The sequence below is a fragment of the Balaenoptera borealis genome (assembly GCF_965194805.1).
Source record: "Balaenoptera borealis genome assembly, chromosome: 21".
Taxonomy (NCBI): domain Eukaryota; kingdom Metazoa; phylum Chordata; class Mammalia; order Artiodactyla; family Balaenopteridae; genus Balaenoptera; species Balaenoptera borealis.
In genome coordinates this window covers 16,579,157-16,603,821 of record NC_138880.1, presented here as the reverse complement: position 1 = coordinate 16,603,821, position 24,665 = coordinate 16,579,157, and the positions used below count along the sequence as shown (strand labels likewise).

At 35.8% G+C, this 24,665-nt stretch overlaps 1 protein-coding gene across 5 annotated transcripts in view; it reads left to right on the top strand.

The window, feature by feature from the left end:
* Positions 1 to 3,871: 3,871 nt before the first annotated feature.
* DLC1 (DLC1 Rho GTPase activating protein) overlaps positions 3,872 to 24,665 on the top strand; it is a 404,379-nt gene continuing 383,585 nt past the window's right edge. The window contains exons 1-3 of one of the 5 annotated variants that reach the window (XM_082374916.1): positions 4,288 to 4,950; positions 16,472 to 16,871; positions 16,962 to 17,617. In XM_082374916.1, coding sequence (XP_082231042.1) covers positions 16,595 to 16,871; positions 16,962 to 17,617 — 933 coding nt within the window. In that variant the 5' untranslated portion in view covers positions 4,288 to 4,950; positions 16,472 to 16,594. Of the gene's footprint in view, positions 4,236 to 4,286; positions 4,951 to 12,196; positions 17,618 to 24,665 lie in introns of those variants that run through there. The other 4 variants (XM_082374914.1, XM_082374907.1, XM_082374915.1 and 1 more) reach the window with 4 other exon arrangements.

Here is a 24,665-nt window from a genome sequence, read left to right as displayed (position 1 = left end):
GGTGCAAGCGATAATGTGTAAGAACAATAAGAACGTTTGAAAGGCCAATAGGAGAAGCTAGAGTGAGCATGAGCTCTCAGCCTAAAGTGAAGAGGAAACATTTTTTGGATAGACTGAAGATGCAGGGAAATGAGCATTTCGGAGAACATTATGGTAACGTTAACAAGGATGCTGAAGAGTACCGCGTGGCGATGTTAGCGTACGTTTTCATATAGAACAAATCTTTGTGTGACATAGAACGAACCTCCACTTCCACTAGCTGGGCACAGCTAGCCTCCTCTAAAACATCCTTCATGGCTTGGAATCTTCATGCTTCTGAGAATATCCTGGCCCTTTTGAATAGGCAGGGAGATTCTTCAGTTTCTGAGATCATATACACTCTAGTGTCTGTGCCAATGTAATTTTTTTTTTAACTACTTGCTAAGTTTATGTTTTCATTTCTATTTGAAATTTATCAATTTATTTATTACTTTTTTTCATACCTATTCTTGAGTTGTAATAATTTTTCAATGAAGGGAAGCAGTGTACATAAAAGTCCAAGAAGTAGGTGTAACCGGTTTGGGAGAATTTATACGATTTTGATTCTTTTGTTAGCTTAACATCAAACTTAATTGTGTTCCTTTAATAAATTCTTCTGGATGAATACTAAATGTTTAGCGAAAGTGGGGTGTCAAAAGATTGCAAAGTTGATCAAAAAACTAGTATGCATATGCAGATTAGTAAATAAAAACTGCAAAATTGTATTTTTTCCTATGTGGGTATATGTCTATCAAAATGAAACTGTTGGAAGAAAGTACACATAAATATTACTGAAAAAATAAGTAGAAATCTGTCAAATACATTCTATTTTTATTGCTTTGACACACATGTGGTAACTCTAATAAACTGCAAGCAAAGTTGTTAAACAGATTTTTGAAGCATCAGTTTTCGTAGACAAAGTGTTTCTGCATGTATTACACTAACTGTACTTGTATGGACACTTCTAAAGTGCTTTAAAGGCATTCCATCTCTCTATATATTAATTTTAAATTCATTACTATTAAGACAGTATTCTTTCATTAAAACAGAAAGAATAAAAGCCTACTTACACCCACAATATCACAAATGTTAAATGTGAGTGCTGAATTAATGATGTTTGCTACTCAATTCATAAAGAATAAGACATTTTTTTCAAAGGATACGTCCCACTTTGCACAGTCAAAATGTTGTTGGTCTATTTTAGAGTCATCGAACAATTCTGTAAAAGTGCAGATTCAAACTTCCTAAAGGTGGCTGGACATTAGATAGTGTTTACTATCAATCATAGCCAGTGTTTACTATTTAGATCCTAGTACAGGGGAAGAAAGTTGATCTTCACAATAGCTTCTAACCCCCATTCTGCAATTCCTTTTTCTTTAAAAAAAATAAAGTACCTAATCGTTCCACCAATAAAATTGTTCCAAATGCATATATTTAACTGAGCTCAATAGATAGATAGATTCTTCAGGAAAACAATCATAGAAAAGAGATGTAAACATGAAAAGGACAATAATTTAAATGGTAAAAGTAATTCTAGTTAACAATGAATACTGCACCAGCCATGAAGTCTAATGGCTTGACACGGACTATTATCTCTAATTTTGAAAAACCCTTAGATCCAGACGTTAAAACTGAGGTTTGTGCAGGCAAAGTAATTTGCATGAGGTCATCATGATTGTTAGTTTTGGAGCCAGACTCCTTTCCTGATACTTTGTTTTCAACTTTTTAACTGCCTCTATACCATATTTTATTAGCTGATCAAGTACAGAGTAATAGGCGAACATTTAAGGGAGTTATGTATTGAGATTTACAAGTGGAAAGGAGAAGAGGACAAATATTTTGGACCCCTTCTATGTGCCTGACACTATGTTAAATATTTAGGAAACAATCTCATTAGTTATCTTTATACTCATATTTGGTAAAGCCTTTATGAGAATATAAGTTCTGGGATTTGTTTGGAGTCAGGCAACTGAAGGATGAAAAATAAATAAGAGTGATTAAAGATTTGAGAAGTATTCCTTCTAATAATAGAATAAATCATGAAGTCTTATTTTTTTAGAGAAGAGAACGTTAAGGAGAAAATTACTAATAAGAGTGTCTAGATATCTAAAAAAGCATTTATAAATCTATGTGAATAGGGTTTTGTTGTTTCCTGAGGCCAACACAAACAGAAACAAGGCTAAATTATACAAGGGGGGTGGGGATTATAGTACTCATGAGGAGAATCTAGCTAAGAAGAATTAGCAGAGTGCGAATTTTCTAGCCCTCTATATACCAGAGGCAGGGCTAGAAGCAGATAGGGATAGAGATATACAAGTTATTTTAGGAAAGAACTTACATCAATTCTCATTCCATTCTGCTCCAGTGTTTTCCTAAGGGAAAGAAATATAATTTATAAATATATCTGTATATAAAGTTAATCCTGTTTTCCAATCTGGGAGTTATGTGGAATTGTCCCTATTTATAAGGAGGAATCTGAAACTCAGAGAGTTTAAGAAGTCTTCCCAATTTCACACAGCAATTAAGTAAGAGTCAAGAGAGAGAGTTGGACTCAGGGAGTTAGAATCTGAAAATTTGGGTTCCAGTGTAGACTTGGCTACTCCATCATTTGATTGTGAGAAAATTACTTCCATAAATTTCTAATACTTGATCTGTAAAATAAAAATAAGAATACACACAACGATAGTTGGGAAGATTAAATGAGCAGTAGTTTCAGTGGAATTATTCTGAGTATGAACATAAATAACTCTTTAAAGAATTTATGAAATTATGGACTTCCTTCTTGCCATGTGGTTGAAGGTTAACTTAAAGGAATCTAAATGCTCATTTTTTAATCAGTAACGTTTTTTGACATAAACTTCTAAAAATTGTTTCTGCCTCCATGTTTTTATTTGAATGCTTCTCATCTGAAAAATCAATGTGTAATATGTCATTCTTGCCATTTAACCAAATGTAACATATAAACCACATGTTAAACATTAAGTTTAATATTTCTAGTAGTCCATGCTTTGCACTAATTTTGAGAGATTTTCTTCTCCAATAAGAAAAGAAATAATGGCTATAACATAGTACTTCTCTGAGTTATCACCTACTCAGTATTCTCAGGAAGTACTCAAAAGATGATCATTGCAATATCTAGGTGTCTGTCAGCCTTTATAAAAATTAGAGCCAACTGAGAATAAACATGAATAATGAAAACTGATTACAATTTCAGAGATGTACAGCATAAATCTTAGGGCTAATAGGTTTACTATTTCTTGTACCTCTGTATATGGTACTCATTTATCATATTGAAATTGGAATTGTTCTTGTGCCTCCCATTATTGGAAATCTCTGGATATTTGCAAGCCCCATGTAGACCCAATAATCAGATTAATCTGGTCACTAATCACTGAAAGAAATGCCTAAGTCATAAACAGCAAGAGAATCCATTGATTGTAAAGGGAGACATTACTGAGCAGTTTCAACCAAGCAGGATAGTTAAACTCAGAGATGCTGTTTCCTGTTTCTCTGGTATAAACAATCAGCCTGCTCCACTGGCCTCTCCACAACCTGGATGTCCCAAGGCCACATCTCTCTTCTTTCCTTCCACTTTCCCTAAAGAGAATTCTGGGTCATAAAGGAAGGAGAATTGGTGCAACTTCTTTCCTGAAACGACTTGAGCTTCCTCTGCGTTTATATTTGTGTCATCTTATTATAAGACGAGCGAACATCTATCATTAATTGATGTACTAATTAAAGCCATACTTGCAGTTTCCATTAGCTTATTCCCTAAATTCTCCAGAGTTGGCTGTCTGGTTTTAATCAAAACCAAATGGTAGTCCAAGTTCCCAGCCTAGAGCAGCTAGGAGGAAGTCATCCAGTGGAGGCACAAGAAAGCAGAAAAGATAAACAGACGATAGTTCACAACATTTGCGTGGAGGAAGGATGCAGATATTGTGAGCTGCTTTAGAGTGATTCGGGCACTCTGTCCTGCTGGATGGAAGCAGTTGCAAGTGGTTAATGTCAGCAAGATTGTAATAGGATCAAGATGGAGTCTGTCTTCTGCTTTTCCAGCGCTAGATGTGTGTAACTGGAGGATTCTGACCAGAGGCAATACTGCCTATGCCATGACACAAACTACTTTAATTCCGGGAAGGATTCTTGGGGTCGGAGAGATCTGGAAGAAAACGTTCTATTCGCTGGATTCCTAGGATTTTACTTACAGATCTTCTCAGGTACGGTATATCAGGCTGCAGCATTTTAAATGAAGGAGCGTTAAAAAGGTTTTCAAATTTAGAAGAATTACGGTATTAAAACTAACTGCATCTTGCTCCCTTAAAAGATCTTTTGAAAGGAGCACTGCAAAGGTATTTTGATTACATTGTGTGTATACATTGAATACAGTGGAAAAGTTGTAGAGGAAGGAGAGAACGATGTTTTCTTTTTTTTTTTTCATAAGCAGCGTGAGATAGAAAAAGCTCTACGGCTTTATGACTCTCCAGCTAATCACCTCAAGGGTTTTGACAAACTCACTTAAGTTCTGTGTAAAATCAGAACTCCTAAATCGCCTGGGCGGGCCTCTGCTCTGCCCCCCTCCCCTCCTCTCGGTTCAGTCTTTCTCACATGCACACCACTCAGAGGCAGGAAATGCTTCCCAGGCAATCTGGGCCTGGTTGTGGAGGCCCCTTTTGCAAAACATCAGTCTGAATTTACTAGACAGAAGTCACTAGGAACGCCTTGACAGACTCCGGCTTCAGCTAAGGCTCCCTCCAGCTGCGGAGGCTGTTTTTGTTAGAATCACACACTGCGCAGAACTGCTTAGAATAGAGCCATGATCTCAACCACGAAATGTGAACTTATATTTTGGAGAAACTAACGGGGACGGACTCCTTTCCTAGGCTGAGTGTTGAAGCATGTCTTGCCTCGGCGTTTCAGCTCCTCCTCGTCTAGGTAAGACGCTGTGGACTATCTATCTTTACGCTTTGAGGCAATCTTTGAAGAGGCAGAAAGATTGAGAGAAATGTTAGCATCTTGCACGGAGTGGTGATTTCCTAGGTTTTAGAGCTGAGCCACGAAATCAGAAGTGGAAAAAGTTTAGTAAGTAAAAAACTGTGAGTCTAATTGTTTTAGCAAAATGTCAATTCTAAAATAGGCTCCATGGAGATTTTTCTCCGTAAACTAAGATCTTATTTTCATCCCTTTTTAATCCTTAACTTATTTATGACTGGAGCCAGAAGACAGACCAGTTTTCCTATTATATGGCTTATATGAAACAGATACATATTCTCACACATTGTGAGGTGTAAATGATTTTTTTTCTTTCCCCGTCTTTTGCCAACAGGAAAAGTAGATCCCGCTATAGAGTGACTTTTCTTAATGATGCATCTCCAAAGAAAATTTTGTGTCTCATTTAAAATATGAAGATTAGATTCCTCAATATTTCCCCACCCAGTTTCAACCACAGGTCAAACTGCTAATGCACAGCTTAAATGCTTTATTTTTAAAAAGAGTAAACACACGAAATTTTACAAATATTTCTATCCTAAATAGTATTTAATCTGATTTTTAAAAATTTAAAGATCAGAATTGGATTTAATTTATATTAACTTTCTTGAATTCACTATTCACTGCTCAGATCATATTCTGTGTGAATATTTTTGAATAAAGTAAATCTCAATGACAATGACATTCATTGTTACTATTTTAAGGCAGCTGGAAATCACTACAATCATATGAAAAGCTGATCTGCATTCATAATTCATGTAATCATAAAATTACATTTCCACTGGGCTATAGTGTATTTAAGTTATGTTTACATGTGCAGTATATGAGAAAAGAAATTTAGTAATGACTGACATAGCAGAGAGTTTTAATGCATAACATACTGTTATATTTCTGAATATTTAGAATGAAAATCATTATTTTATAGAAATCATATGGAATGGTATGTGAAGGGAACAAATATCCATGCATATTTCCAAATCTATTAGATGAACACAAAAGATCCCAAATGAAATATGAAAGCTATTTGACAGTTGGATCATAAGAAATCAAGTGTTTTCATCATAAACTTTTACATAGTATAAGGTGACCTTTTGCTGTATTAGCTAATTATGCTTAAATTTTATGCTAGAATAACTTATATTGACAAATTTTAACTACTCACTAACAATTTGTTGTGTTAAGACTTCTAAAAGTGATAAAAAGAATCTGTTTTTTAAGTATGTTAAAAATAAAATATTGACTTGTCTAAATTATGATTTAATAAAATTCCTCAATAGAATTTTAAGGAAGGAAAGAATATAAGAGGTCACCTCTTCTAACACTGTCTAAAGGTGCCAAAAAGGGAGCTGAAGCATGACATTCAAAAATGACCTGTCCAAGGTCACACCACTAGTTAGTAGAAGAGATGACAGTGGAACCATAGTACCCTGTATCATAATTCAGGTAACTTAATATGACATCACCTTGTTCTCAAATAATAACTGCTCATAATAAAGTATGAATATATTTGAATCCGGTAGAAGGCTACCTTAAACAGAAAATTGTAATGCTTATTTTTTAAAAAAAGGCTTACAGCTGCCACCAGTATTACAGTGTAGAAAAAAATATACATTAATGGTTTTAAAAAAGAATCAAATTTACTAAGTAATGAAATTTCCTCAAATGCAAAAGTTTTCTTATGCCTTCAACAAACATTTTAAAGGAGTAACTTGTTTGTGACTGTTTTGTTACATTTCATGTTTATGCCACGAAAATCAATCCATATGCTAATAATTATATTAACTTTAAACTGATGTTTCTTAAAAACATAGAGCTAGAAAGGAGGTTGTCTGATTCATATCCTTGCCTCCAAATGGTATCCTTATAAATCAACTTAACCAGTGACATTCGGAAAAGATTTTACTGCCCCCCACTGGAATCGGCTTAAGAATCTCACGTGCCCGGACATCCTTTTATTTATCTAACCTAAATCTCTATTGCTGCAGCCTGTTTCCAGTTCTGTGGGTTTCTACCTCAGTGGAAATGTGAAAAGCCTAAATGGACGTGTGAAAACATAAGTGTACATTTCTAGGCCAAATAAACCCACTTCCTTTCATCTTCCCCTTCTACAGCTTATTTACAGTCCTTTAATTGGTTCATATATCTCCTCCGAGCCTTCTACAAAGTCCTTTAGTTGTAGCATGCAGAATTTGTTATAGTATATAAATAAATGGCTGACCAGTGCAGTGTCAAATGGAGGAGCTGGCTGCTTCATCTGTACATTCTTCATATATGACAGTATATGTTGCTGTGCACGCCAAAACATTGCACTTTCCATGGCGAGAGCCTTTCTAACAAAACTAATATGTGTCATTTCTAGCACATACCATTTCCTTAGAGAAAATGTGAGTCATGATGCTTTTTTTCCCCATTTTTCTGAACCAGATTGGATTTCCTGATGTTATTACCACTTAAAAATAGGCTATTCAACACTTCCAGTGTCTCCACACTCTACATGATTGGAATGAGGAATAAATGCAGTAAAGCAATAGCCTGTACAACTGATGGCATGATTACTAGAGGGCCTAGTACACCGTTTTATTTTTTTCTTGAGGACGTTGTAATAAAAAAGAGAATTTTTCTGGCCCTATCCAAACCTGCTCATACCATACACCTCAGTACAAATACTTTAGGCATGGTTTAATCTTACTTATAGAGGATGGGTGTTATAGGATTAAAACAACTCTGAACTGGGACATTTAAGATGTGTCTTTCGTTTTTACTTCATTTGTTTCCTCTTGGAGAATGAATGAATTGGTGTCAATATCATCTTACAATGAGAATTCTCTCTGTAGAAATCATTATAGTACAACAAAGTTCCAAATGAGAGATGATTTAGATCTGGATCAGAAAATTTTATTATCTGAATAAACGTTAAGAATTGTACATGAGAATTTAAAGAGGATGAGGGAAAATTCCTCCAGATTTGAAGGAAATAGCATAAGTATTGTACCTTCTTCTCCCAGGTGAATGATAAGCCCCTTAGTTGCACAAATCAAACAGGTTCACAGAGAAGCCCAAATCCAGATTGACTTTGGGGTGGATATAGAAATACAGCATACTACTTCTAGTTCGGCATTAAACTGCTGGTCAGCTCATAGGGTTTTGAGAAATAGATGCGCTTAGTTTTTGAAGAAGGTAAACAGAATAAAGGTGAAGTGTGGATCTTGAGACCTAGTTTAAAAGAGATTATTGATTTTGATTCAGTGGATTATAGAGTATATAAGTGAACTTGAAAAGATTAAATAGGAATTCCGATGTAAAAAAAAGCTGAAAGGCAATGTAAACAGCATGCGTATAAACTTGCTCATGAATTAAGCCAGAGGACTGAAAAAAGCAGTTGTAGTTGCTTGTATGTGTGAAAAGGTTTCCCTATTAGACTGAAATAACAAAATGGTTTAGCAATACAATTCAGATAATCCAGAGGAAATCAGTCCTTTAATAGAAATGAGATCCAAAGGAAGTAGGAAGATCAGAAAGCAAGTTTAGAAATTCAACCAGTGTTTCTTTTTATTCCCAGCAGTTGGCAAAATACCTAGCATGTCAGGTATTGTCAATACATGTTTGTTAATAAATGTTTGTGGAATAAATAGGAGGGAAAGAAGAAAGAAGAAAGAAAGGAAAGGAAAACCAGCACTGAAGAGTTGGTGTTGTGAGACTTTTTAAAAAATTTCCCAGACATCCTGTAATGATAGAATAATAATTTTTAAAGAGGAAGGAAAATAAGAGGTTGGCAAAAGTCATCGGAGCCTGAGGCCAGAGGTTAATAGCACTCTCATAAGATGACATTACAAGTTCATTAAGAGCCAGCAGAAAGCATGAGTATCCAAAAATAGTTCAAAGTTAAGTTACACGAGGCCAGTGAGAGCAGAGCACTAGTGAATTTTCCACAATTTAAATGGGGGTGGTGTACTGGAAAGCTCGTGGGAAGAGACAGAAAACTGGCTCAGATTTGCATCTTTGCCATTTGAAATCCTTGCTCTGTGATTTCAAGCATGCCCCATCCTACTTTGAGCTTCTGCTTTTTATTGGTAAAGTCTGGAAGATAATGCAAATATTTATATCACCGGGTCATTTTGAGCATTAGATGAGACTTTGTATGTACAAATTGGGTCGCATACAGTATAACAAACAATATTTTGTTTTAAAAAGCAGAGGTCAAATGAATCAAGAAAGAAAGAATCATGGCGTTTCACCTTGTGGTCAAATCACTCATCTATACTGAAATAACATGGGCATGCAAGGGATAGTTCCAGCTCCTACTCAGCCATGGATTCTGCAGCTAAGATCCGTCAAAAACTAAATGAATCATTGCCATCACCATCTTTATCATCATCATCATCATCATTTAGTATCTAGTGAGTTCTTGCACTATGCCATGGATTAAGTGTTTTACATATATTATCAGCTCATTATTATTATAGTTCAATATTATTCTCTCTCAACAATTTTCATTATTCCCATTATAGAAGCGAGAAAACTGGGGAAGACAAAACCTAAGTAACTAATGCAAATCACCAGAAAAAAAAAAAAAGTTTCTTTAACAGACATCTTGCCTTCACAAAAAATAGAGGTAATAATCACTGCCCATCAACAGGTGTTAGAGATTGAGCTAGTTACTTAGTCCTGCCAAAATTTCTCCCTGTAAAATCAGGACAATGATAGTACTTACTTCATAGAGTATTTGTGAGTATTATTACTAAAGGAGATAGTGTAAGTGCAACACCAAATACAGGGCCTGATACACAGTAAAGGCTTAATACATGGAAGCTCTTTTACTATTACTATTATCACGATCATCAAAAGTTTCTAATGCACCTACTATTACTTGGGTATATGGGACACTTGGTAGTAAAAACAAGCTCAAATGTACATAGGAAGATGACAAAATAAGATAAGAATTATAGATATTAAATACAGAAGACAAAAGTTGATATTAGAGGCATCAATCCCTGATAGGATACCAACCTAACAGAAGTAGCTAAGTTCTCAGTGATTTCATGTTCCTGATTTCAGTGAAAGTTGTACTTACCAAATGACTGAAATCTCAGTATTCTGTTGTCACCTAGCTGTCTGAGCACCTGTGTTGCTGTAGCCCTCTTGTTTATATTTGGTGATTACTGTGTCTACCCTTAGAGTGTTCTTAGAAATGATAGCAAAGTTAAAAATAGAAAGTGGCCACTTAAAGCAAAGCCACAGCTCACCATGCTGATGATAAAGCATTATAATTCATGTCCGTTGTGGAATAGAAGTATCTTTTTATAATAAGGCAAAACCACATTTCAATCATATTGCTTTGCCATTAAAAAAAAAGACAACCAAACTTTTGATATCAAATTTAACTCTAAGCTACTTCCTGTTGCATGAAAAATTCCAAGTGAAATAAGTTAGGAGCAAAGGCAATACTTTTCTTTGGTTATAAGGGAGTCTGCAGAAAAGAGATACGAAGTCAAAAAACCAAATGATTAATTATTCATTAATGAATTTATTTGAAGAAATAGCTAAGATACAGCGTAGTTCTAGGTGCTCAAAGGGTTCTGTACCAGATGGAACACTGTTATTGAGAAGACAGTGTACTTTCTAAAAAAATAAAACATGGAATCCCGAAGGAAAAACAGGTGTCTATAACTTACTGCATCCATGATGCAATATTGTCTCCCAAGACTGTGTTAATTCTGGGATCTCTTAGAAACCAATTATCCCCAGGAAAGTCTTAGTGGTATCAGACAAATATGACATTTTTAAAGATTTACTCAAATTACACGTGGTTATTTAAAAAAACGTTCTGAGAATCCGCAAACCTGGCTGACCTGAGCGGCAAAGTGGTGGTAAGTCAAACACTGCCAGTATCTGGGTTCCTCCCTGCAAGGGAATTATAAACTACTGAGGCTACATTAAATAGTAGGAAGCTGGAGGTAAAAATAGGGCACCTCAGAAATATTAACTTGCAACTTTGTAACAGCCTGTTCTTTCCTGATAAGCTGACAGAATTCTAGTGGATTGACAGAGCTAATTTCAAATTTACTTGATTCCTGGAACACATTTGAGAGCTAAGAAGGAGAAAAAACTTACCAAGCTCAGTAAAACTAATATATACATAAAAATAGGTAAACATTTAAAAAAATATTTTAATTGGGTACCCATTTCTTCATTCTTCTTCTAAAGACCAAAAATGATGGAAGCTTGGATGTGTCTCTCGGAAAAAGTGATGTACTACTTAATCCACTGACTTAGCTCATTATACATGGTTTATTCTGTAATTTACTAAGACTTTTGATGATTTCCAGACAGCCTAAAGACATGGAAGCTTTTTCATATATAATATTTTAAGCTTCGTTAAGTAATTTACCAGTAAAGAATTTTAACAGGAGTTTGTTTTTTCCACAGACAGCTAATGAGGCATAATGAGTAAATTCCAACATTTGACAAAGTATGTAAAAGTAGATGGATAATGATTTTGGGAAGGATTAAGACAAAGATTGCCACTAAAGAAAGGAAATCTGCCTGTAGTCATACAGAGATAGGTTTTTGCATCATTATTAAAGGTTTCTCTCTCCTAAGCCTAATTCTAGCCCTGTCTAATTTCGATTAGTTAGCATGAATATTTTAAAGAAAAAGCACTAATTGTCTTTTACTAAAAGTTGGCTATCCTGATTAGACTCTTAGAAATGCTTTCTTTGAATGTGGTTTTTTTTTTTGCTATTTGTTCATGCATTTACATAAAGGGATTAAGAATAATCATATCTGTCCTAGGCGTTTTCGCTGATCCTAAGCCTCTTGAATATTTGACAGTTTTGCGTTGAAAAGCATTCCTCTCATGTTATCATTGAGTTGGGGGCAGTGGAAGGTGCCCAAATGTGCCACAATTTAGTTTGCTAGATAATTTGTTCTTTGACAGTTCCATCAAGAAAATGAATTTCATTTTGACCTCCACAAATGCTCAGTCAGGAAGATTTACTTTGCCATCAGTGAGCACACATTTGACGAACTACAGTGAGCTGTGATCATGTCTGTATATATGTTGATTCTGCTGTAATCATCTAATTCAATTCAATAAGTGTTTGGGTGGCACTTATTACATGCAAAGGTGACTCCCTGAGTGTAGGCCAAGATACATTAAGATGTCACATCACTCTAGGATGTCCAGATTCCCCATCTCTCCACCTCACCAACTTGACCCTTATATTAGCAACAATGTGGGCCATTGTAGAAATGCTCCCTTCTTGGTTCAGATGCATTCTCTATTCTTGCAAGAGTGCATGTTAGAGAATTTAACCTACCTTTAATTAAAAGGAGATTATTTCCCTCATGTCTTCTCTTCTTTCTCCCAGTGACTGAGTACAAGCTATGTGGTAGCTATTACATATAGATATGCATTAAAGCAGTAGTAGGAGAAGAGAGAAGAGTAGGAGAAGAGTAGTAGGAGAAGAGAGTAGTAGTAGAAATTTAACATGGGATGGGTAATTAAGAAGAAAGACCTGATGGGAAACCAAAAGTAACTCCAGCCATCTAAGGAGAGAGTAGGAAAATACAGAGAAACTGGCAGTACTATTATGCCTTCTATTAAATATGCAGCAGCTGTGTGAAGGTGTTTAAAAACAACCCAGGAGTCAATCATGTGCATGTGTGTGTGAGTGTGTGTGTATTTATTTGTATATGTGTATGTATACATATACCTATATATGTCATCTGTTTTCTGAAAGGATAAAACAATATAATATATATTTAGGCTTATATTCCCAATGTTTAGTAGACTGCCTGCAGCCCATTCGGCACTAAATAAACACTTGTTGAATAAATGATTATGATCAGGCAGTGTTGCTCTCAGTTCTAAGGTACTGCCCACTTGATTTCAGCCACAAGTACTTCATCTGCACCGTGTTTTCCCAGGCTATAGTATCGGCAATAGTGATTCCCATCAGGCTCTTCTTTCCTAGGGACAATTTCTAGGTCAAAATACAAGGTGTGTGTTTATTTCAGGAGCAAGTGCAAAAGAGAGCATGATCATTTGATGTCAGACATAGGTCAGGGATTCTCAAACTAGAATATCTTCAATTGTTTTTTAGTACAGTAATTCAATTTTGATTAATTTTAAAATATACACTGCATGCCACTGTATGCTTATGTTAAAGAGTGGTGTTATGAAATTAACCCAAACAATAAATTTTAAATCACTCTGTGTCTAAACAGCCTATGCACTAATATCACAAAAAGCAAATGTGGGCATTTCACAAATATTTTCCAGAATCATTACATAATTAGAGGTACATAGAGTTTCTTGTAATATTAATACAGTGGTGTTTGAACACATGCATCTAAGAAGTGAAAAATCCCCATGGAAATTCACTTCATAAAATCAACACCCTGGAATGACTTACACTTTTCCAGATCCTTCATCCAAATCCTCAGCAGCTGAGCTCATTCTGAATGAAACTGCATAAAAGTGATTACAAGAAAAAGTAGTAGAAGTTTGCAAAATAAGTAGTCGGTAATTAGAAATATAATTTTGAACAAGGCAGCCTGGTGAGAAGGCTCAAAGGGAAAGTGAGGTCTTTTACAAAGACTTCTAAATCTTACAGGACAGATTCTAGTCAATTCAGATGACTTAGAAAATGAGGCCAATATACTCCGATGTGATGGACAATATATTTTAATTAATACGGTGTTCAGCCTTTAGATCCTGAAGGCAGGTTTTAACTATAAATCTTACAAATCAGAATTAAAATAGGAAGTATGAATAAGAAAGCTTGTTGAGATAAAGTTTTTAAAACAATCTATCAGACCACAGGATATGGAATGAACATTCAAACTGTAGTGATGATGGTCATAATGAGAGTTAGGAAATTTTATGTCTTCAAAATAAAGACACTATAAATTCACAGGAATGATTTGGAAATGTCCAAAGAACGTAGATTAGAAATTAGGACAGAAGGAGTTAATGTTGTATCAAATCTATCTAATTTATAATCTCTCTTTGCGGCTAGATTGTCTCAGAACTTGTTGAACTGTCTTCCTTTGATGTTATAAAAATACTTACCTAGGGGCTTCCCTGGTGGCGCAGTGGTTGAGAATCTGCCTGCCAATGCTGGGGACACGGGTTCGAGCCCTGGTCTGGGAAGATCCCACATGCCGCAGAGCAACTAGGCCCGTGAGCCACAATTACTGAGCCTGCGCGTCTGGAGCCTGTGCTCCGCAACAAGAGAGGCCGCGATAGTGAGAGGCCCGCGCACCGCGATGAAGAGTGGCCCCCGCTTGCCGCAACTAGAGAAAGCCCTACGCACAGAGACGAAGACCCAACACAGCCGTAAATAAAAAGAAAGAAAGACTAGCAACCTTCATGCCATAAAATAAAATAAAATAAATAAAATAAAATCAAATCACTGTGCAACTACGGGGTATAACCTGAGTTTCTTAAGACCCCAAAAGCTTCATGGATCCAAAAAAAAAAAAAAAAAACTTACCTACTTGCCAACGTTGAGTGCAGTAGGCTAATTAATATTATGGTAAGGACTTAAAGGCAAAAATTTTATGTAATCTGTTCCCCAAGGGGTTAATAAAACTCTTTCTCCTTCTTTATCAGAGAAAGAAAACCAGAATTGTCTGAACTTAAATGTAAGTGTGGCTTAGGCATGACACTAATACCACTTGGCATTTCTTAAGTTAGCCTGCTCTTTCTACACTGGATAAAAATAAAGAAAAGAAAGCATCTAAAACAGAACCGCCCTATTACAACCCAAATTTGCCCATGAAAGCAGAAATTTTCTGGCCTGCATCTATGCGTTTTTTCCACTTTCCGTAGCCTCCCACACTATAATGACTTATGCATGGAATTCAGGGACTTTATATTTTCTTATGAATGCCAACATGGAAAATGTGAATGCTGACCATTTTCAAAGATACTCACAGACACTTAAAGAAACGGAATAGTAACCAGAATGATATTTGGTCAGTCTGGGATACCAAAATTCTAGTACATTCCTGGTCTTTACAAGATGGGAATATTTACCTTTCTGGCATGTGCTTAGTCAGAATAGCTTGCGATTTTTGGTGGGGAGTCATAGTCCTTTTCAATAGACTGAAGTGACCCCAAACCAGCACTTCAGTTAATCTTGTTTATGATTGAAATCAATAAACCAACCCATGTTATGTGCTGACAGTTCTTGTGTGGTGTAAAAACTGGAAGTGTCTGCTCTTGAATAAGATTTTTCTTTTACAGTCCAGTCGTTAGGTTTCATAATGGGACAACATTTGGATTAGTCATTTTTATAAGGTTGAGTTTACACTGGTATAATTTGTTGCCTTTAACTAAGGCTTTGAATAATTTAAGGCAAAAAGAATGGATACCTGGAATGTGTTTATATTCTGACCTTATCTTATGTCTGGTTTTCTTGTTTACTTAAAATTTTATGGCCAAATGCTAACAGAAGTATACAAACTAAACTCCTTAGAAGCCAAAGAGAATGAGACTGAAATTTCTGAAGAATTATTTCAGTTGTCTTATCATGCTCACATCTTCTTTTTGGGTCACCCGAATTCCTGCCTGAAGAGTTTAGATTTTATATCTACTAAAGATGTGTGGAGGGAAGAGGTGGCAGTAGAATCACATTCCATGGATGAAGTTTGTTGGCTTTCTAAGCCTGGGTCTTAGAACCGGGGCCTACTTTGAATCCAGGCTTACCTCCTAGATGTATGACCTTGGGCAAGTTATTTAATTTCTCTAAGCTTCAACAGTACTAGCTTGCTAGCGGGTCATAGCAGCAATGAGATGCATGTAAATGTATTTATCCTAAGGCGTTTTAAGTGGTGTGTGTTATGCTTTCTTATGCATGAGTTATGTGTTAATATGAGCTAAACTGGATTACTCCATGTTTCTTAGTCACTCCCTGGAGTAAATGCATTCTGGTAGTTTGGGATCTGTATTAGCTCTTTCACACACTAATACATTACACATGCTGTCTCTATAGCTCAAGTTTTGCATGAACAGTTCCCTGGTGGCCTTCAGTGCAATTCAAACCAAACAGCCAATAGATTTCTGTAATGATTTGTGTCCACAAAAGTAAATCAGGAAAGCATCTAAGCTAGAGCAACTAGTTTCTTCCAGTGAATTTTATTAAGTATAGCAATCCAAACATTTTCCTAATGGAATTTTAAATATTCAATATGTATATCTTTATTCATTAATAGATCAATCAATCCAGCTGCATTTAAAAGTATTGTTAATGATTTTTGACCAGAAATATTGAATGTGAAATTGTCTTCTACTATTAGCCTGCTTCTTAAAGAAATAACCTTATTAAGGCTATTAAATAGAAGCTTTATACAATCTCTGAATCTTTCATAGCACAGCTTAAGTGCTCTCTTTTCCAAGATATATTTTGACTTTAGAACTATATCCTGAACTATGTATATTTCTTTAATTTTTTAATAGGTGGTGCAATGACAAAACTTACTCTCTTCTTCAGTCAGTGAATTTGAAGTAATCTTTCATCGTTTCATCTCCTTTAGTCTCATATGGAATGTATCTCTCTATCTGTTGTTAAACTACGATGACATGTCTGTAGCTATCAGAAAGAGAAGCTGGGAAGAACATGTGACCCAGTGGATGGGACAGCCTTTTAATTCTGATGATTGTAACACAGCATGTCATCATGGACTCGTAGCTGACAGCTTGCAGGCAAGTATGGAAAAAGATGCAACTCTAAATGTGGACCGCAAAGAAAGGTGTGTTTCACTACCAGACTGCTGTCATGGCTCAGAGCTGAGAGATATTCCTGGGAGGCCAATGGGTCACATTTCAAAGGAGGTGGATGAAGATGACAGCCATGAAGGTGAAGACCAGTTTCTTTCTCTGGAGGCCAGCACGGAAACACTAGTGCATGTTTCTGATGAGGATACTGATTCTGATCTATATCTTACAGATGATAAACAGATTTTAACTACTCAAGGGCCTAAAACATCAGACCAACATAGCATCAAAGGAGCAGGCTCCTTAGTAAAGACGCTGCCCATCATGGAAAGTAACCAAGGTTCTTATGACTCCTGGGGAATGGCTGGTGGAGCTGGTTTAGTGCTGGTAGAGGAAAAGGGGGACAGAAAAGTTGTTGACATGGTGAGTAAAAGCCTGGAGCTTTGTAAGGATATAAGCCTAAGTGAAATAAAAGATGCATCCAAAATGAATGCATGTGATTCTTTGAATGTGAAAGATATTGTGCCGGAAAAGCAATTGCTTAATTCTGCTGTAATTGCTCAGCATCGAAGGAAACCCGACTTCCCTAAAGATGAACATGAAAGAAACACCTGCAGTGCAGTACAAGATGAGTTCTTGGCTATTCCTTGTACAGACAGAGGACTGCCATTATTAAAAACAGATTCTGGAAGCTGCCTTCTGCAGCCTCCTTCCTGCCCTAGTGGAATGTCAGCTGAAAATGGCCTGGAGAAGAGTGGTTTCTCAGAACATCAAAACAGAAGTCTTCCAAAGGTCAACTCAGGAGATGGCATGCAGTGTTTACACATAAAGGAGACTCTGGCCACACATGAACCCACAGATAACCAAGTCAGACTTCGTAAAAGAAAGGTAAGACACATGCACCTATTATCTGGCTTTTGGAATTTTGTAAATATCCTTGTTTCTGTCACTTATTATTTTGCTAGAGTTAAAAAGATATGTGGACATTTCTTTTGCTCAGTAGTGTAGCTGTATGACTCAAAGAGCATCTTCTTGGGGAAATCATCAAAATATGTAAAAATTAAAACAGGATAACCTATCCATTTCACTAACAATATTTATAATGGTTCATGAACATTCTATTTTGGAATAGTGTTGAAGACAGAACTGGTTTCACTTTCTTTGGCTGGAATTAAATAGCCACCAGATAGTTCAAAGCCTATCTAAAGAGTGATCTCTAATTTTTAGAAAGAATGTCATGGTAATTTTTAATTAAAATTGTTTATTTCAGCTTGCTTCTTTTTCCCTTTAAAAAGTATATTTTATTATAATAAAAGTGGTATAAATCACATATTTTAAATGAGCCCTTTGCATATACCAAGGCAACAGTACCCCCTCCCCCAAAATATGCTAATGCTATTTTAAATGATACCCTAGCACATTTGCTATCCATAGCTATATGACATTTTTTTTAAACTCTTGACCAAAAAGGATGAATAACTGAAGTAAATTTTTATGCTGAGCCACCTTTGAGTAATCCTGTAGATGCCATGATCCCCCAAGAAGTTTCCAAGTGAGAGACACAAGGATTGGAAGGAACTACGTGGATCATGATTTAGTTAGAGAACTCCTGACCAAAGTTTGTCATACCTTTAGGATTTCCCCAACATTCTTCCCACACTGTAGTACTCTATAATCCTGATGTAAATACAAGTAAAATTTCTTCTGTAAATCCAACATGCCCATTGGCATCAAAAAAACCCTGCAGATTGGACACTTTGGTGCAACATCCTTGCCCTTCTCTTGATATACTACTAATCCATAATTCCTATTCTCCTAAGACAAAACTAAGGTTCTTAGTTCTATTCAACTGGGGCTATCTACAATGAGAAAAAAAAAATCTCCAACTATCTTTTGGTGAAGAAATCTGGTTTCCATAAACTGTAGTTTTGCTAACAAACTAGATCAGTAACGTGTCATAAGTTAAAGTGAAGTCAAAGACTTTACAGCAAAGATCAATGTGTTCAAAGTACATGCCAACAGAGCTTTCTGTGCTTCTGGCGAACTCTTCCTTCCTTACATAAATTGTATTAAAAAGTTAATGCTGCATAATGTTGTTATGATTGGACTGCTCAGGTCGCTTTTTCAGAAATGTCCATATAGTCTATCAAATCTGTTGGAGGGAATGTAATAATGACGTAAGAAAGTATTAACTGACCTATGACATAGCTTCCCTAAAATAAGACAGACCCTGCCCAACTGCCGCCAGAAACATTAAACATTCCAGAAACATATGCTCACCACTTGGACATTTATATCAATACTAAGAATGCTGGAAAGAATTTGCTCTTGGACATGTCACTATAGCATAGTTTCATTACAAGAGCCATAATTATATCTCATTTACAAGTTCTAACTTAAATATTCTATTTTAAGCATTTCATCATTCTAAAGTGTTGTGGTATTGTCTGGTGGAGTATTTGTTTTGACTCTACAACTCATTTGGGATGCTTTGTAATAAACAGATTAAATGCAAAGTTTCAGGTTTGGAATTTACTCTGGGGAAGTATGATTATGGGAGAAGCCTCTAGAAGCAAAATGTGTAGGGATTTTTGTTCTATCTGATGCTGAATGAGTGCTGAAATACCTTCAAGTTGTGCACTAACCATTTTAGAACTTTACCAAAAGAAAAAACAAAATAAATTCATAAAAATATATGTACAGAGATGTTCATCATTGTATTATGTGTTACTGACAAAAAAGATACAATCCAAATTTCCATCAATAAAGGATGTATAATGATTGTTTAATCTATAGTTTGGAATGCTATGCAGCCCTGAAAAAGATGGAGTGAGATCCATGTGCTCTAACTGAACGGTGCTCATGATATAGTATATATAGAAAAAGACAGTGGCAGACCAATATTTGTAGCACATCCCAACCTTATATGATGAAATGTGTGGATACAGATACAGATAGAAATATAGATGGGTTATAAACCTCTCTAGATGACTAAATAAGAGTATGCAAAATTCTAGATAAATAGGCACAAAATTGTTGACAGCAATTACTTTGAGAGAATGGAAGTAAAAGGATAGAAGCAGGGGATTTTCAATTTTTAGCCTATATAATTTTTATAAAAGGTGATAATATTCTGGGTGAAATGCACACAATGAACAGAAGTACAAAAACAAAATAATATTTGATATATAAACTATTTGAAGCATTTTCTGCATGGCACAAAACAACCCTTTATCTATATAGTTATTATGATTATTATTACTCTTTTGAAATGAAAGCAAATATGAATTTTTTCAAAATATCAACAAAAGTTTCAATCAACTACTCCAATTCTAATGCCAGTGCAACTAGTTTAAAACAGATAAACCTTTTGGAGAGACACATGGACCCCATTTTCATGTCTAAAGTGTTAGGGGACTGATTCTGAAAAGAGTTGGCTTAGTTGTCTGTATCTTTTAAACTATTTGTCAACCACTGTGACAGCTTTGAGATGAAGAGCTTAGAAAGGTGAAACAGAATATAAGCTAATAAAATTTTAGTTACGGAACTTTAATCAGCTCATTATCTGATATGAGTGAACCAAATCCTTCATAGAGTTTATGAACATGAATTTTTTGTGGGAGGGAGTCAGGATAAGATCAGGTTCTAAAACTTGAAAAAAAAAAAGAAAGCAAAAACAGAGTTTATAAGGGTAATGCTCAGAATGCACTGAGCTACTACTCTAGAGATATCATTGTACTTTAGATACAAATTATCATTCCTTCAAACCTATAAATATTGGCAGGCATTTGTTGCTCAGCATGACGTATTTTTTCTTGTTTTCCAATGATATTTCTGGCCATTAAGGATAGCCACACATACTTATTAGGAGTGTCCATTGGAGATGACTGTGTTTGTAGTATGTGTAAATATTGACCTTTAAGCTAATAATTTCCTTAAATATGATGAAATATATCATTAAATTGGAGCCACTGAAATCAAAGGGAAACCAAATAAATCATGAGCAGACATTAGTAAATGAGCCAGGAAGATCGTGTGGCATATGACGAGCGCTTATAGGGCGTGGGTGGGTCTTTGGGGTAAGGCAGCTGGTTAAGAGCAATTCTCAGAGACAAATTCCAAAGAAATGTGGAGAAGGGAGACAGTCTAAGAAGTGGTCTCTTCAAACCAAATGAGATGTGAAGATGGAAAATATGTAGGGAAAGACTTGAGGTTAGACTTTTTTTTAAAGAACTAGTGTATTTGTTCTTGATGGTGGTTTACTAATTAAAGAGAGTCCAAAATTCAGTCTTCCCTAGAGACTATTTAAATAGTTCCCAAACTTCTGAATAGCCATAATAGTTGTATAAATATATAAAATATTTTTATTGGCTTTCATAAAGCATATTCCATATTACCAAGAAAAATAAACACAAAAGATAATATAAGAATGATCTGAACTTTGAAAAGACACCTAATTCCACATTTGAACAAAACCTCACATTCCAGCAGCCAACGAAACTGTATCATTTATGCTTTAGATTTGACTGCTGTCACAGAAAACCAGTATAAAAGTGGCTTGACTAACATCTTTCTCTCACACATATATAATTGGGTATAGGTAGTTCTGGAACAATATGTAGGCCTTATGTTTTCAATACCTTAGACCCTCTTATCCAACTGCTCTGCCACCTTGAGCCTTTATCCATATTCAAACCAGTAAGAAGAGGAAAGGGTGCAGGAATGGCCACACCCCTGGGTAAAGGCAAGACCCAGAAAGAGTACACTTCTTTTTCTTTCTCAAATTTCATGTGCTAGAACTTAATTGTATGGCGACACCTAGCAATAAGGGCTGAGAAATGGAGTCTGCATCCTGGGCAAGGTGTCTGCTGAAAATTCTATTATCAAAGAAGAAAGAAAAAATATTTATTGAAGGATAACTCATAACATGAATATGTTGAGGAACAACACCTAACATAAATATATTCCAGTATATCATGGCATGTTGTGAATGAAATAAACAGGCTGTGTATGTGTTCTGTGGTATCTGTATAAATCCTTGATGCTTTAACTTCACACTGCAGAATACCTTTCCATGTTAGGAAACTATTTTATGTGTGGAAGTGATGTGGATCAAATGCTATACTCTTTCTTATGGAAAAATTGCTCAGGACCAAAATATTATACTATATATACTGTACTTTATCTGTGGACAAATGTAATACATTGATTAGCAATGACTGAAAAAAATCAAATATTATCTCCTTACCCTATCTTTAAAATATGTACGTATTTGATAAAAGCACACCTATACCTGAAAAGACTTTCTCATTTCTTGCTATAAACTTCCTGATCCTTTCTATCTCCTGAATGCCTATATGGGGGCTTTGTAGCATGAGAAAGCTAACATTGACCAATGGGTGACATAAAGAACATAGTAAATTATGCAGAAGATGGAATGGACCAAGATAGGAGGTCAGCTAGAAAAATATTAAAGGGAAGGGAAAAATTGTCTAAGAAATAAAAACCTAAAAGATGGTCAAGCTGTGGCCCCAACATTGAATGAAAGCAAGGACTAGTGGAAGAATTAGAGTTTGTTAATAAGCCTAGTATCAGTTGACAAAGAGGGAAGGGATGGGAAACAGAGTAAAGTGTACACAGCTCTGCAGATAGATTCACAATGACAGTATGATTTTACATGAAGGTCACACTGGTTTTAAAGACACAGGCTTATTGAGCAGATTATATTGTTTTTAAACCTTTTTCCCTAGTTCTAACATTAGGGCTGGCAGAGAAAAGTTGTTACCAGGTGGAAAGTCAATGTGTAGATGGATAACATCAGGTCTTCTCAGCCATATTTTTAACTGGATTTGTGTCCCAGGTAAAGTTGGTACCTTTGTGAGTAGCTCATTTTGTGTGTTAAGCCACAGAAAACCATCAGATTTTTTCATGCTATTTAACCTGGGTTTTTGGCTCCTAAACAACTAGAAAGCCAAAAATATTTCTGCAGGTATTTGGGGCTCAAATATTTTGCCTCATAGCAAACATAATTCCCCTAAATCCAACCAGAAATGCAAAAATATTTAATTATATGATACAGGATAACACTAGATATACTGTCTGGTAAAATTAATCAGTAATTAATATTGAGCATCTTCAATATCCCAGGTCCTGTTCTGTGGACGTGGTACACCACCATGAGCCAGATGGTAGAGTTCCTTACATTGTGAAGCATATAATCCCTGAAACACTGCTGAAGTCCCCAAATAAGGCTTTTGTTTGACTAACACATAAGGCCAGCACTGAGGCAGGAAGCATTAGTGAGAGAGAAGGGGAGTGAGGGCACAGGAGGAGTAGGGTTGGGGAGAAGAAGGAAAACAGGAAGAGAGAGAGAGAGACAGAGAGGGACAGAGAGAGAGAAGGATGGGCTAAAGTAGGGTACCAAGGGAAGCACCAGTCAATTGCAAGAAAAAGCAATGATACAATTCCTTGACAAAAAGTGGATTTGTAGGAGGCTAGAATCAGATTCTATCTCAACATGATGCAGTTATGGTTATCACCAGCACAGGTTTAACAAGGAGACAAATAACATGATTTTGACTTCCGCAATTACAGAGCAGGTGGAGACAAATAATATTTCCTGCCATTTCACAGGAGGAACTCTGCCGACTAGAGCCAGCCCTCATGGGCTGTGTCTCCACCAGGCTGAAGGTGAAGACCGGATAAGCTCATATTTCAGGATCCTCAAATGTCTTCACCTTGGAGGGACTTTCCCCAGTTTCCTCAGCCAAGTTAGTTGCTTGATTCTCTTCACCCACAGAGGACTTATTCCTATTAGAATGTTTACTGCAAATACATCTGATCCCACCACTGCTAATGAAAATGTCAGCTCATTTGGGGAGAGTTTTATGTCTGTAGCAATTTAATTTTGTGTCTATAGCATCCATCTCAGAGCTTAGAACCCTGTTCATAAGTGTTTAAATGAATGAATAGCCATGTCATGGTAAAGGATTTACTTTCAGAAGATAGTATCAGGAGTCAAGAACCCAAGTCATAAGGATACAGAAGAAATGAAGTCATACAACCAAAATCAGTGATCAGTTATCCATAATCTCCTCTCTGTTCTCCCTGCTATTTCCATGCTAAAATAGGGCATGAGGGGACAAGAGGGAGGAAAGAATTATGTAAAATCTGGGTCTCTGAGGCAACCTTCAAGTTTGAGATGATTATTACCCTTTACCACAAAACAATTAATTGTCACTAAATAGTTATATAGCAATCTGAGTGGTAAACGTTATTTAGAAACTACTCAGTTGTCTCCTGAAAGGAGTGGGCAAGGGTGAGTGTAAGGAGGAACATATTAGAATATCCGTTCACATTTATTTGTAATTTATCCTTTAATTTTGTATATATTTTATAAGACATATGATATATTAAATGAAAGTATATGTTATAATTTATAAGTAAATAGCATACACATCCTCCCTGAAAAGTACATAATCAAAAATGTTGGGAGGCCACTGGTTTAGAAAATCTCTAGTTTTTCCAGTTAATGTCATTGTGAGGACATTGGGAGTAGAAGAGAGATGACAGGAATAACAGAGTAAGAAATTAAAAGACAAATGAATAAGGGAGAGAGAGGGACTTTTGTTCAGAGAGTGCCAGACAACAGTAAATTTATTTTTAATTTCTGTTGTGAAAACCACATAAAGTAGGGAGATTTGATGCTAGGTGCCTTTAAGGCAGAAAAATATACTGTGAACGAGAACAATTAGATTTGAAACGTTTCTTGTCCCAGATATTTTTGAAAAAAAAGTAGTTATGATGTGTGATGGGCCTCTGATCCAAGAAGTGACTTGGACCAAAACTGCAAATTTACATTATTAGTAACGAGATCATTAATAAGTTCACATTAACCCAGCATCCGCTTTTGTTGGAGCAAGAATTAATACACTTT